The sequence below is a fragment of the Meleagris gallopavo genome, chromosome 1 (assembly GCF_000146605.3).
Source record: "Meleagris gallopavo isolate NT-WF06-2002-E0010 breed Aviagen turkey brand Nicholas breeding stock chromosome 1, Turkey_5.1, whole genome shotgun sequence".
NCBI lineage: Eukaryota > Metazoa > Chordata > Aves > Galliformes > Phasianidae > Meleagris > Meleagris gallopavo.
In genome coordinates this window covers 41,695,375-41,709,839 of record NC_015011.2, presented here as the reverse complement: position 1 = coordinate 41,709,839, position 14,465 = coordinate 41,695,375, and the positions used below count along the sequence as shown (strand labels likewise).

The 14,465-nt window shown below is 36.6% G+C and overlaps 1 protein-coding gene across 2 annotated transcripts in view; it reads left to right on the top strand.

Annotated features, from left to right (window-relative positions):
- POC1B (POC1 centriolar protein B) overlaps window positions 1–9,501 on the top strand; it is a 29,325-nt gene extending 19,824 nt beyond the window's left edge. For both annotated transcript variants that reach the window (XM_031553843.1, XM_010708944.3), the window contains 2 exons: window positions 6,133–6,315; window positions 7,533–9,501. In XM_031553843.1, coding sequence (XP_031409703.1) covers window positions 6,133–6,315; window positions 7,533–7,637 — 288 coding nt within the window. In that variant the 3' untranslated portion in view covers window positions 7,638–9,501. The remainder of the gene's footprint in view (window positions 1–6,132; window positions 6,316–7,532) is intronic.
- The last annotated feature ends 4,964 nt before the right edge of the window (window positions 9,502–14,465 follow it).

The following is a 14,465-nucleotide window of genomic DNA, read 5'->3' as shown; positions in this document are numbered from 1 at the left end:
AAAAGCAAAGCAATACCATTAGCCTACCTGTCAAGTTACTTTTAAAACCATTGAGTACAAACTATGTAAACCAAGATTTAAAAATATTTGCATGCAGTGTAAGTTGTTTAACAGTTATTCTGATTATGGTTGAAATCAAGAGTATTTTACCATAAGTGCAATTACTGCATTCATGTTCTTACTTAACAGAAGGTAAAATTACCTTATTAACTACTTAAAAAAATTTCTGCATTGCTCTTTAATATCTCTAGCTATTAGGAGTACTATTGCTAGGATTTCGTTTGTTTCTGATACTTGTAAAGTACAAATAATCCTTGAGTGACAGAAATAATGTATACTAACTTCCTACATATCTATGTTGCAAATGTTTTATTTGAAGCTTTTCCCTTGTTCTGCAGTAATTGTAAGTTCTATTTCTCATGTATGCATTCTCTGGTCTCCGATAATATGTAAAGTTGTGCCAGATCCTTTCTCCCAGTGGGAGTACTTATTGATTTCTCTCCTTTACCTAGCAATCTATTCTTAGGAAACTTATCTGAAATCAGTTCTTTAAGATACCTCTATCATATTCCTCTGTCAGACCCTTTAAAGTCTGCAACAAGTTCAAAATGGAGAAATGAGGTGTGGGGACAGCCAGACAGAAATGAGTGGGCTAAAATGTCTTTTTTATTGCTTGTAATTCTAATGACTATAGAGTTCTTGCTGATGCCATCAGTTATCCCAGTCTGATGCATTTTGTCATTTATAGTTTATGGTCATTTGTGTTATTCTGCTAAGTTGTGAAAACCAACAATATATTTTACATATCTGTGAAGACTGTAACTCCCCAAGAGGAATTTGGCATTTAGGATTAGAATGCTATTGGTCTGGGATTACAGTGCTAACTGCTTTCATTTTTATTTTTGTTTTAACATCCTGTCATGTATAGTATGTGGTACACAGCAGTGTTATGTCTTCTTCCATATTCCAAAGTGTGTGGCTTCTCACATGCTGACTAGACCACTACCTGTCATAACTGATACTATACAATTGATTACTCATTGTTTAGCTCTCCTGTGCTGTTGAAAGCATACAGTTGGTCTGAATCAAATAAAAATAATAAAGGGAATATAACACGTTGGTCTGGTTTACATGCCTTTAAGCATGGTTGTTTTTGTATATCCCAGTGCAGTTTTTCATTAGTGGCAGCTACATCTTTCTATGTTTTTCTTTCAATACAATCGAAAGTTTTTGACAGTAAGGGTGGTGAGGCACAGGCACAACTTGCCCAGAGAGGTGGCATCTCTAGTTGGTATAGGATGTTCATTGCTTTTTATTGTTGTTATTTTTCTGTTATAAGCATTATTGCTTATTTTATGGAGCACAATCCTCAATTTCCTCTAAATGCCAGACAAGTTGTTGATTAGACCATTTTTAAAGGATAGTGGTTCTCCCTTTGCAGATTGCATAGCTACTGAACTTATGTACTATGAGGATTTCATGTTAAGGGTTAGGTTTATCCAAATCCAGGGAAATAAAGATAAGCTATTAAGTTTTTGTGGATCCCTTTAGTGGATCTGACCATGCAGGGAATTGTCGACATTAGAAATAAAGATCAATTGAACAAACAAACAAACAAACAACAAAAAAAAGGAAACTTCAAAAAATAATATTTTCTGCCTTTAAAGCTTAGGTATTACCGATAATCTAAGAATTTAGGAAAAGCTAAGAGAAATATTATTTGCATCTAGCTGCATGTACACAAATATTAATGGACTGCTATGATCTTTTGCTGAGCAGTTTAAATTAATTTTTGTACTTCTTTGGAAAAAAAGCTTTTCTTTTTTCTCCTATGTTCTCTTGACAAGAAAAGGATATGGAACAAATTGTTTGATGTTTACTAGTTTCTGAATATGTGGAATTACTCACTGTTTTTCAGCTTTTTTCTGACCAGCAGCAATGGTAAATAAAGCTATTGGGGAAAAGCTGACATAGTAAAACAACATAGCCAGTTTCTCAGTATATGTTTGATAGAACACTGGTAATGCACAATATGATTTATTTACATAAAAACTTAGTCTGTTGTGCCTGTGAACAGAAATGTTTAGTCTTTTATACTGTTACAGCAATGCTAAATTTAACATAACTGTAATCCTGGTAAAAATGAATCTGATGAATCAGATCATTCTTGTAAGGGCATCAGGATTTCCACTAATTTTGCATTGATGTTTTTAAAAACAAATTAGCAGGTAGTTTTTATTGTATTGTACTGACCTCTTGACCTCTATAAACTCAGCTGGCTTCAGATGGAATTTGCTGTTTTCATGGTTAAGAAAATGTTGTCAGTGAAAATGCATGTTTTGCTAAGGAACATAGTTGGATAGTCTTGCCTGGTGTGCCAGCTGTGAATTTGTACCCTGATAGCACCGGCAGCCATGGCTGGATTCTACGTACTACCAGTAGTGATGACATTTGCATGGAAGAGTGAACATTTGCTTGCCAGATTGGATCATTTGCATTTACAATAAGTATTTTCAATTTCTATGTTTGGATTCATTTAGATTGGACATTCTTTTAAGAACTAGAGAAGATTAAGGTGTATAAGAAACTACAAAAACCTTTGAATTAAATGTGAAATCCTGTATTGTGAGTTGTTCTGAAAGCGTTCTGCTCAAACTAGAAATGTTTGGTCGAACTTTTTCAAGACAGCTGCACAGTTTATATTATTGCCTGAACACAACACTTCCATTAAAGTTTGCAAATAAAATATATCAGAGCAACCACATCAGATAACAACGGGCAGAGAACTGCAGTTTGACACATGGCAAGTTTCTGCTGTGCTTAATGCTGATTCATGTGCGTGCAAGAGAAGAGAGGAAACGATGAATGCTGTCATCAGCTGAAACCAAGGGGAAGTTTTCTGCAGTAGAAACTGGTAAAACAGATTGCGATTTATCATGCTTGGTGTTAGTCTACTAGATTAGAGAACTTTATTTTTTGTGGATCATTTATTCATTCAAAAATAATTACAAAGCACTAGAAACTATCTGCCTCTAATTATGGCCTACCTAAGATAAATACATGCATACATACATACATTCCCCTGGATGGTTCACTTTAGATATCCACAGTGAAACATTTTAGTTTGAGGCTGGGTTCTCAAGATAGAGGAAAAGACAGTGATAATAGTATTATCATTACTTCTCCTGAGAAATTTCCCATGATTAAAAACAAACAAACAAACAGACAAAAAACACAGAAAGTCAAGGTCTGCTGAGCTGGGAGACCACTCTGTCAAGTCTTTTCTTGTTGGTCTATTTTGAGCTCTAATGCTCTATTTCTGACTAATTGTTTGTAGTTGTTTTAATCACAGTATCAGAAATGTTTTAGTATTAGTTGGCAAATGTGCCATGTGTTCAAAATTTAAAGCATTATTTTTAAAAAGCAGGCCATGCCAATTTTTGTGATTCATTAGGAAGCTTACCAATGTCACTTTTTCATATAAGCCCATCTTAATTATAAATAAGATCATTAGGGTATTCATTTGGAAGCTGTTGTGTATATTTTCTGAATTCAAAGCTCTTAGAAGGCTGAAGCCTAATGATTTTCAATTGAGTGACATAGACATGTATTATTTCCTACCTTTTTCCTTTAAAGAATTGTTTTTTCTCTATAAATAAAACCGCTCGGGTGTCTTGATATATGGATGCATTTTGCTCAGATTCTATTCTTATACATCATCTGTGAGTGTTTCATGGGAAAACATTTTGGAATACGCAGAGATGAGCAGATCACATGTTAGGATTTTTCAGAAATGGGTTAAGTACCACCCACAGAGTTTTGTCTTATTTTACTCAACAGAAAACAAAGATGAGCAATTATGGTTTGCTGCTTATGACATCATTTATAAGCTGAATTTAATTTTCTACTGAACATCCGCTTGGTAATGTCATGGTAATAACTTCCTATTGATTAATTAAATCTGCTCCTTCTCCTCCTTGTTTGTAACTCACATGAGTTTGTCCAAACGTGAGTCTATTTTATTACTAAAGGGCTATGAATGGAAACAATGTACACATTTTAATTTTCTTCTTAGTTTGCTCCAAAGTAACAGTTTTAAATTGTAACCTTATTCAAATTTATTCTCTTACAATAAGGAACAGCTCAGAGGTTTTACAGAATATCACTTTTTTTCACTTTTTTTTTTAATTATGAGGCATTTTTACAACATTCCTGGCAACTAATGTTATTTTTATGTACTTCAGAATTAACTATTCCCTAGGACACCGAATTTGCAAAGCAGTATGCCATAAGCAAAGCCAAACAGTATTGGTTGGTGTTTAAATATAGTTATGTAGGTTGCTCCAAAAGCAACTACAACAGATACCAAGAGCACAGTAACACTGTTTAATAGAGCAAGGCTCAGCCTCAAAACCCTATTTTTCAACATAGTCACAACCATTAGCTCTGCATTTTCACCAGCAACGAATAAGAGCCTGCGTGCAACATTCATAAAAATCTGCACCAGCAGAGGCAACCCACTGTTTCACAGCTGCTATGACGGCGTTATTGCCTTGAAAATGTTGCCCGTACAATCCATCTTTCACTGGCCTTAACAGATGGAAGTCAGAAAGCACCAAATCTGGACTATACTGTAGGTATGAAAGGGCTGTCCAGCCAAGACTGGCAATATGCTTCATAGTACTCAAAAGTATGGAGCTTTTCAAAGGAAGTCTACAACAAAAGTATTGTACCAACTGGATGTTTTTCAGTGGCACTTCCAACTTCCCTTTTCCAATTGTCTGCATTTCATAAGGCACATGATAGTCAAGCAGGCAGTGTGTCTCACCTAACCTGTCTTCAGGCTGAGTGTACCCTAGAGAAAACATTCTTGACAGAGAATCATCCAACTTGCTTCTAAGTCTCCCATGCCCTTGGTGACTCATCAACATGCCTTGGTAATCTTATAAAGGTTTGCCACTAATTCTGTCATTCTACATAATTATTTTAGAGACTTAAGAGACCATTTTTAATGGTTCACAATGATTTTTAGATTTTCACTTGAAAAATCTATTCAGCTTTACAACGTAAGTATTTTGAGTATGTTGTAGACATTGTGTATTTTAAGCACATCAGATAAGATTGAAATTTCCTTTTTTTTTTTGCTCAGTACATGGATACTTTCATCAGCACTCAAGATATTTCAGAGAAACTGCTGAACTGGAACTAGTTATTTTATAATGGTTGCAGATATTGCAAATATAATTAGAGATAATAAAATTTGTCTGTTTCTTTCAATTTTTGTTTATTTTTATACTATCTGAAGGTAGAAGTTCAGAGAAATTGCAAAAGGATTAATAAATCAGGAAAAGTTTTTATGAGGGATCCTCTAAAGAATTAGTGATGATTTAACCTGTCCTGACTCAAAAGGGCCTTTAAAACTTCAAGGCACAAATAAAAGCAGAAGTGATTGGGAAGATCATGCTCTTTCACTTACCCTGAAGCAATATTTATACAGCAAAGTTATTTCCCTTGTGACATGGTGTGGATCTTTTCTGTTTTCTTTTCCTGTTTCCTGAAGAAATTGGTTCTCAAAAAAGTAATGCAACTAAATAAACATCTAAAAGCTACTTTTTTGTTCTTTTAGGCAGAAAACTCATACCAAAGAGAAGTTTCATACTATGAAGTTGAGCGGAACCCTTGTGATCATCTAGTCACATATGGAATTTTCATCCATATGACTGCTTTGAATGAATTTCTTTGTGAGCTAGAGCTATCTTTTTGAATTAAACTCAGAACAGCAATAGTATTTGAGCTTTAATTCAAGCTCTAGTAGTAACGCATTTAGTTCTTCAATCAAGTACCTGAAACTTGTTTGTGTTGAAATCATTCGTAAAGACTGCTGAGATTTCTCACTACATCATGTGTGATTATTGCCTCATCTATCACAGCTGAAATTAACTCTTAGGTCAGAAGGAGTTGAAGTGTTATGAATTGGATGTGGTACAAGAAGCAAATCTGAAAGCCACTGTGTGTACATGTGTTAAGATTTTTAAAAATATAAAAACAGACCTTTCTGCTGATTTTCGTGCATTATGCCATTAAATGAAGACAAGGGCAACTGAATATTCAAATGGTGTTTCTTTATTTAAGGATGATGTCAGCAATGAAGATTTGCAGTATCCCTCTGCTTCGGTCTTGGCAACAAGCTCAAAGAGGAAGTCTGAGAATGAGACCGAATCAGTTATGCATAATGTGGACAAGAAAATAGGTGTCTCCCCATCCTTGGGTAATGCTCTGGAGAACATTGTGGAACAGCTGGATGTTTTGACTCTAGTAAGTATGCAAGAACAGATAGCACTCACAGTGGAAAATAATAATTTTATCAATGGTGGAAAAAACAGGAACTATGTTCGTAAATCAGAATGTTAAAGTCTGTAGGCTTGAATGATTTTATAGTGAAATGACTGTTTTGTTTCTTGCCTTTCAGCAAACACTGATTGCACGTGTTGTGTTTCCTAAAGTAAAAGCTTCCTGCTACATAATCGTAAAGATTATTGTGTTTTTAACTGTAGAAGAAAAAAAGTCACTATTTTTCAATAGTGAGATCTAATGTGGATTCGCCAGAAGCCAGTTGTTGTGTTGACATTGTCAAATTCCAGCTTGAACAGTCATGCATTAGTAGGGGATGAACAAAGTAAATTGGCAACGTACCGTTAAATCCTTCTTCAAACTCAGTGCTCAAGATATTGGCTTAGGTAGGAATCTATGCAGTGGAATAATTTCAAGTGTCAGTGAAACAGTACAAATGTTAGTCTCTGTCAGTAACTCTGAGTTGCTTCTTTGCAAAAGCACTTATTTTTGGTGATCCAAATTCAGACAGTTTATATCTTAATACACTACTTTATGGTCTGGAATGTATTAACATTAATCATTAATAGGAGTGGTTAAGATTGTTTCTTAATTCTTCTGCAATATGTATCTTAGCTAAAGAAATATGTTTTGAAAAGTTTGGAGTCAAAGCATCAGCTGAAAATTATTTGTGAGGTAAGTTGGATTGGGAAGAAACTGTCAGCCTGTGTCCAGGAACCTACTCTTCTTGAGGAAGATGGTCTGTTGGGGAATGCCTTTTAATATTGGTTTTTTTTTCACGCTTCATTTATTTTTTATATCTTTAAAGTTTCTTTTAGGCTTTTGGAAGACATCATTTGGGGTCGCAGTTTATGGCTGTTTTATATTGCAATATGGAGGCAGCTTTCACATAGTATTTCTGAGTAGTTTTTATGTGCACATAAATATTGTACACACATAGAGTTTTTTTTTTCTCATGAAAACAATTTAAAACCTTTAGACAGTCTTCATAGATACAAATCCATCATTCTTAAATACAGTTGTAAACAGTAGTGGAACAGCTAGGGCAAAGCCATCTTTAGGCTATTTTTTTGTTGAGTTAAAAGGATTTTTTTTAATGTTACCGTTTTGCACACTGTTGTACTACTGTGTGAATGATATAAAAACATACTGAAGCTATTCCTACTGTCCTCCTCATGCAGACAATTTCAATCCTGGAACAACGGCTGACTTTGACTGAAGATAAGTTGAAAGAATGCTTAGAAAATCAGCAAAAAAATTTACCTCAGGGAAGACAGGAAGAATAAAAGATGAAAATGAACTGCATTGATTAGTATGTTTTGTATTTTCACAAGGAAATAATAAATGTTACTTCATTGGATTTGACTATAAGTGGAAAAAAATTCCTTTACTGTTCATCAATGTAATAAAAACTGAAGAAAAAAATTTATGATATTTTAAACATTGGTAGCAAGCAGACACTCTGGTTATACATTTAGTAAAGTGTAGCCCAGCCAAAAGTAATATCAGCCAAAAGTACCATCAAAAGTACTATCCCACTGAATGTTTTTAGTTACAGAACTCTTATTTCAGCCTAATAAGATCTTTAAATGAAACAAGATGTATGTTTTTAGATAAAAAACACTTGCCATGGAAGTGCACTATGCAGATTTTTCAACTCAGGTAGGGGCTGTGAAAGTAAAGCTCATTGTTCTAAAGCAATATTACTCTAGCACATAAATAAGGTCCAAGTACCCCTATCTGCTTAAGTGCCAGAAGTTTTCTTTGTCTCTTATGGACTGTCAGATATTTTACCACAAGCTTATGACAGTTACTCTTCATCTTCTACATATTTTAGTGATGATTGCAAGATGTAGTGTAATAACTTTTAGTTACGGATATGAAGTCATGTAAATGTTGAAACAATGATTGTATGTGTGAATTCAGATGCAAGACATGCGGTGTTGCACTTCTATTCATCCAGCAGAATTCATTTTTCATCTTTAGTAAAATAAGAATTAGCTTCATATTTCTGAGGAGTATGTCTGAACCAAACACACAGTAACTCAAAGTCTCTATCACAAATACAAAAGATCCCCATCCTCCAAGGACTTCCACAGGTGCTCACGTTTCTTGTGCTATGAATTCTCATCATCATTTAATGCATTATGAATTAAGCCACAATCAGTAAAGGCATTGTATGAGTCAGTTTGCCATGTATAATGAATTTTGGTTTTATTTGTAATAAAAAACGATTTTTAGAAAGGCATAATTGTAGGTATTGTTCTTCAGTAGAGAACATCTCTGCTTCTTTATGTCTACCTATTACTTTTTTAAATGGCAATTTAAACACCTTTTGCATATCCACAATCAAAAGTAAGTAGTCATCCCTTTCTGCAACTTCGCATTTCGTAGGTTGAAAAAATAGGACACTTGAAATGGGGGGAGCATCTTAATCCAATTCTGCAACTGACTGTATATAGATAAAGCCCATTTCCCAAGCTGAGCCTCATTAACATCAATAGAATTCAGCTTAAGTACAGGACTACCATGCAAACACCACTGCAGTTGGGGCCAACATAATAAGCAGTCAAATGTTCTTTTAGAACTTTTTATTTTCTCTTATAGTACACCTTTGGATAGCCAGAAATCATATCAGTTAGTAATTAGTAAACTCTGAATTTTGCCAACAAGTGCCACTTACTTTCAGCTCGGCTTTAAATAGTGCTGTATACTGTGAAGAAACAACTTACAAGCTTTCCAGATATGACTATTTCTATGCAACATCCTATGCACTGATTTTTTAGTGGAAGGATAGTCTTACATATTCCAATGTGTACAGCCTGACCTTTGATTTTGCAATTGTTTATAATGCTATATAATGCAGAGTTATGTAAATACTGTCTTTTAGGTCAGATGTATTTTGTTGTTTTGCATTTGGAAATATTCTTGTGGTCTTTGCCTTTTCTTGGTTTCATTACAAGGCACAAAACCATGCAGCTGTTAAAAAAACTTGGCTTACTTCTTGTTTTTTTTTAATGGACTACATATTTTTTTATTTCTATATAAATAGGATTTTTTTGTTAAGCTTTTCAGGATTATTTATCAACAACGTATGAAAATATTTTTTGTTTGTTTTATATTTTAATAAAATCTTTGCTTTTGTCTTCCCTTCTGCCTTAACTCTGCCTTCTTCCTTTTCAGTGGGAGCATTTAATACTTATGTATGTGAATCTGGTGAATTAATGTAACATTTCCAAATTAATGTATGTTATTTTCATTCGATCAGGTAGTCTGTTGATACTGTAATGCTCAGAATGCCTGACACCTGGGATATCTGTATAATTAGAGAAGATAGTTTGATAAAAGTGTGGAGGTATTTTCCTCAAGCTGTGAGCACTGTCCTAAAATACAACAACTACCAGCTAACACGTTTTTTTAAAGGAATTTTGACATGGGCTATTAGCCTTTTTTCTTGATCCATATAATTTCAAGAAAGGCTACAGAATAGAAAAACTTCCTTTCAAAGTGGCTGAAGGGGCTGCTTAAACTCTCAGAAGCAAGTATTCTCAGTATTGCAAGGGTGGCTGAATACCAATTCAAAAAATAATAGTTGTGTCTGAATGGCACGCTTCAAAGTGTGGTAGGTCCCTGATGTTTGTGAGTGTGTGAGCATGGCAGAACAAATAGCCCTGCCTGAGTCCTCTGGAAGATTTGCCAGGGGAACAGACTGCAAGTTCGTAAAGTTTCACAGTGCTAGGAAGTAGCTTAGCAACTCATCTTAGATAATTCTGCAGAGATTTCCAATCAAAGCAAAAAATACTTTGTGCGAATTGAAAGAAATGCTGTTGGCTGCTGCTGTGTCTTAAGTTCCATTTGTAATTCCTATCAAAGTTTAGTCATTAATCTTAATGGAGTTCCTATCCTGAGCATTGAGTACAGCATGATACTGAAGCAATCAAGGTATTTTTCTGAGTTTTTTTACTTTTGGATAATTCTGTGTCATCTCTTTTGAAGCACACATGGAGGTACCAGGCTCTCGCCATGCGCTAGACACCAAGTGGCTCATACTGCAACGTGGGTCTGGAAGGCACTTCTCTGATATGAATGTACAGGTTTTCTGGGACATTAATCTATGCCAATAATGGGTTGTGTACTATGGACCAGACTGACAACTCAAACACTATTCTGGGTTTTCTCAAGCTCTATCTTTATTATTATTATTATTATTATTATTTTAAATTTATTTTTATTTTATTTTGTCCATATCCAAACATTCTCCAAAAATCTCTATTTACCTTTTGCTGTTGCTGCCATGTCTTCTAAAGCCCTAGTGTTTTGGAAAACCAGTTCCTGGAGATGAATGTATCAGAACGACTCCCAATCTTGTTTATTGCTTTTATGCATGTAAGATAACAATTCATTGTTTCATTATCATAATCATTATCATGAGAAACTTAAACTACAGGCTTACATTCTGATTAAACTTACCTTTTGGGTGGAAAAAATGGTTGTAGACACATTTCTCCCAGCCATTTCCCTATGTAGATCCCTGTAGCATGACTTATTCCAGAACTATAAATTGCCATCTTTATTTGAATAATTAAGTGTGCTGTACTATTTTTAAGGTAAACAGTTACGTCTTTTTCTTCCTAGAAGTCTTTTAACAGGGTTACTGAGTTATTTTAGTTGCTGTATCGCAGCGCAGAAACACTGAACGAGAGTAGCTGGGATCAGAATGTATTTCCAAGGACATAGCTTTATGTAACCTGTTTACCCTGTAAGACTTGTAAAAATCAGAAATTCTGTACTCTCTGCCCCAAACAATTAATGAATATGTATGTTCACATTGGATCCAGGAACAGTATGTTTTTGTCAGAGTGCCCCCTCAGGGACTTTTGCACGCTTCGGATGCATAATACAATTGAAGCCGTTTCTTTGTGAGAAAATAGGTTAATAACTTGCCAAAAGGCAGATGTTAATTGGAAAAAGTGCAGACAAGTCCTTTTCTTTACAATGTATATGGGTTGTGTTTGTTATGACTTGCATCCAAGAACAGGTGCAGTTTCAATTGACTCAGCTAACAGGATGTGCTGAGTGCACTCCTCTCCAATTTTACTATAAATTTTAAATCCAGCAGAAAAATACAGTTTCCAAACTAGTCAGTGAGTGGTAAGCTGCATCTTGTACCTGTGTTACAAAACATATTTACAATGTATTATTGAATTTGGACTTAAGCATCTTAGCAACACAAAAATAATGCCCTCGTTTATTCATCAGTGCTGACGAATTTTACTGGTGGGGAATTTTACAAGACAAAATGTGTCTTCCCTTCCAAAGTGTTTATTTCCTAAGGGATAAAGCAGTTCTAGATGAGGTAGTGTGTCCAGCAGTGTGCACTTGTAGCCCAGCAGACCAACTATGTTCTGGGCTGCATTAAAAAAGGGGTGGCCAGCAAGGAGAGAGAGGTGATTGTCCCTCTTGTGAAGCCCCATCTGGAGTACTGCATCCAGGCCTGGGGCCCTAGTACAAGAAGGACGTGGAGCTCTTGGAGCAGGTCCACAGGAGGGCCACCAAGATGATCAGAGGGCTGGAGCACCTCTCCTATGAAGAAAGGCTGAGGGAACTGGGCTTGTTTAACTTGGGGAAGAGAAGGCTCCCGGGAGACCTCATTGTGGCCTTCCAATATTTGAGAGGAGCATATAAGCAGGAAGAGAAACAGCTGTTCAGGGGTGGATAGTGATAGGACAAGAGTGAATGGTTTTAAACTGAGACAGGGGAGATTTAGGTTAGAAACTAGGGGGCAGTTTTTATACAGAGGGTGGTGACACACTGGAACAAGTTGCCCGAGGAGGTTGTAAATGCCCCATTTATGGAGGCATTCAAGGCAACGTACATCAAGTGTTGTTGTCAATGACTTAAAGCAGAAAAAATATCCTTACTTTAATGTAATTAATGCATTTCCTGCCACAAAGTTACGCAGCAGATTGAGCTCTTTAACCTTCCCCCATCATTTTTCCTGTCTTAAAAAGCAAAAATGAATAAAACAAAAGAAAAGACACACGCACAAGAAAACAATACAAAAACATCTGGGTGTAGCAGGTCAGAAGAGCAACTGTTTCATATTTAATCATTCAGATCCACGGGTCTCTTGGGCTTGCTTGACTACTCATATGAGTCCACTGAAGCAAGGATTTTGGTTTGGAGCCATGTGCCCACCCAATCCTAGCTCATCCTTGAAAAGTCACTGACCTAACGCATGCTGGCTGTGAAAGCTATGGCTGCCCAGGAAGCACCTGACTCAGCTTCACCCTGGAGTACTCTGCAGCCTCAGAATCAAAGCCTTTGTCTATGGTGAAATAACATTGGCTCAGACCTGTGCTCCAAAGCCACCCGCATTAAGACTGTTCAGTTAGATTTCTAGTCAGTAAGGAAAGCTGCTGGTAAAAGGGAGTGTGCATGTTTTTAGAAAGTCTTGATCCTGGTCGATTTTCATACCAGGCCAAAATCTGCTAGGCATCTTTTGAGATGCTGACTTGATTGAGGCCTATGGTGTAGACTGGGCAGTAACACCTAGTCCAGGAATCCTAGAGAAGTGTCAGCATTAATGGTGATACTGGGTCTACCGGTGGTGGGGTCACACAATTTTCACATGCCCATAGCTGGGCATGGGCATCAGCAGACTTGATGCACTTGCAGAGACAGGAGTGTGCTGGGGAGAAAAGCAGAGGCTCTCAAGGCCATCTAAATATAGGATTCCGTGACTCAGAGAAGTGGTTGGACTTGTAAGTCCCTGTACTGCTTGAGCCCCTGCAGAGCAGGATAAAACAGAGGAGCCTAACTTCTCTTCAAAGCTGCTGAAGAGAAAGCAATTGCCAGAAGACACGAAGGAAAGACATCCATTAGGCTTCTTTTTCATCCTTTTGTGCTTTGTATTGCAACGAAACTGTACCTCTCTCAACTTTTTTTCCTCCTCCCAATCCCCGGAGGAAATCCCTGCTCCTTTTAGAGAAAGAAAACACTAGAGAGGAGAAAAAGTAGCAGGATCTCTCCGCGGCAGGATTTCACTTGAAGCTTTTTCTGGCTGCTGTGACGGCTTACGGTGCTTATTGCAGCATCGGTACTAATCATCAGCTCCGTCCTAAGATTAACCATCAGAAGCACAGTGTGTTGGCTGCTGCTTGTTGGGACTTCCTGAACAAGTGTCATAGGACAGAAGTCTGGGAAGCTCAAAGTGAAAAAATCCTGCCTGATTTATTTTAAGAAAGAACCAGGTGAGCCATGCACAAAGGGCCCTGCTGCTTCATGCTGCCTTCATGGTTCAAGTCTCTCAAAATGAAACATCTAAGATGCAATACACTTGGGTGGCAAAAAGGACACACTGCTCCTGGCAGCAATTCTTCCTCATGAGAGCACTTGTCTAACATTTTTTTAATCATTCTTTTTATAATTATTTTCACCCTATGATACATGTTGGATGCACAAAGCCCAGGACATATTGCTAAAATCTACAAAGAGCAACTTGAAAGGGAAAGAAGAGACAGTGTTGGTATCTGGCTGTCAGCAGATTCTGCACTGATTACTGTGTTAATTCTGGTGATTACAAATAAAATGACACTGTGCCTAAAATGTGATGCTGGTGCAAAAGCAGGTCTTAGTCTGTAAGACTTGAAAATTCCTGTACTTCACAAGACTAACTTAGCTTCTAAGAGAAATTTTTTAAGTGTAATAAATTAGATACCATTAACTTTTCAGTTTAGAAGTGAGTGTAATAGGGCAAAGCATAGTAGGTTATAATATTTAATTGTATACAACCATACTGAGTTTCAGGCTGCACCAGTGCCTCTGTACCACTTCACTGCTGTAACACGGCGAGCTTTTGTGCAGCTTCTGCAGTCTATTCAGTATTGACCCGACCTATAAATAGCCACATTATCGAGAGACTGCAGGAGCTTCATTAGAGAAGTTGTGGCAGCCTCTCAGTGCTTATCCCAAAGAGTTGAAGCAAGTGGGTGACACCAAGGCTGAAGCATTTGCCGTGTAGGCAAGCCAATGTCACTGCAGCCAATCCTCTCTGTCACAGAATGGTTTGGGTTGGAAAGGACCTTAGGGGTCATCTATTCTAACCCCAGTGC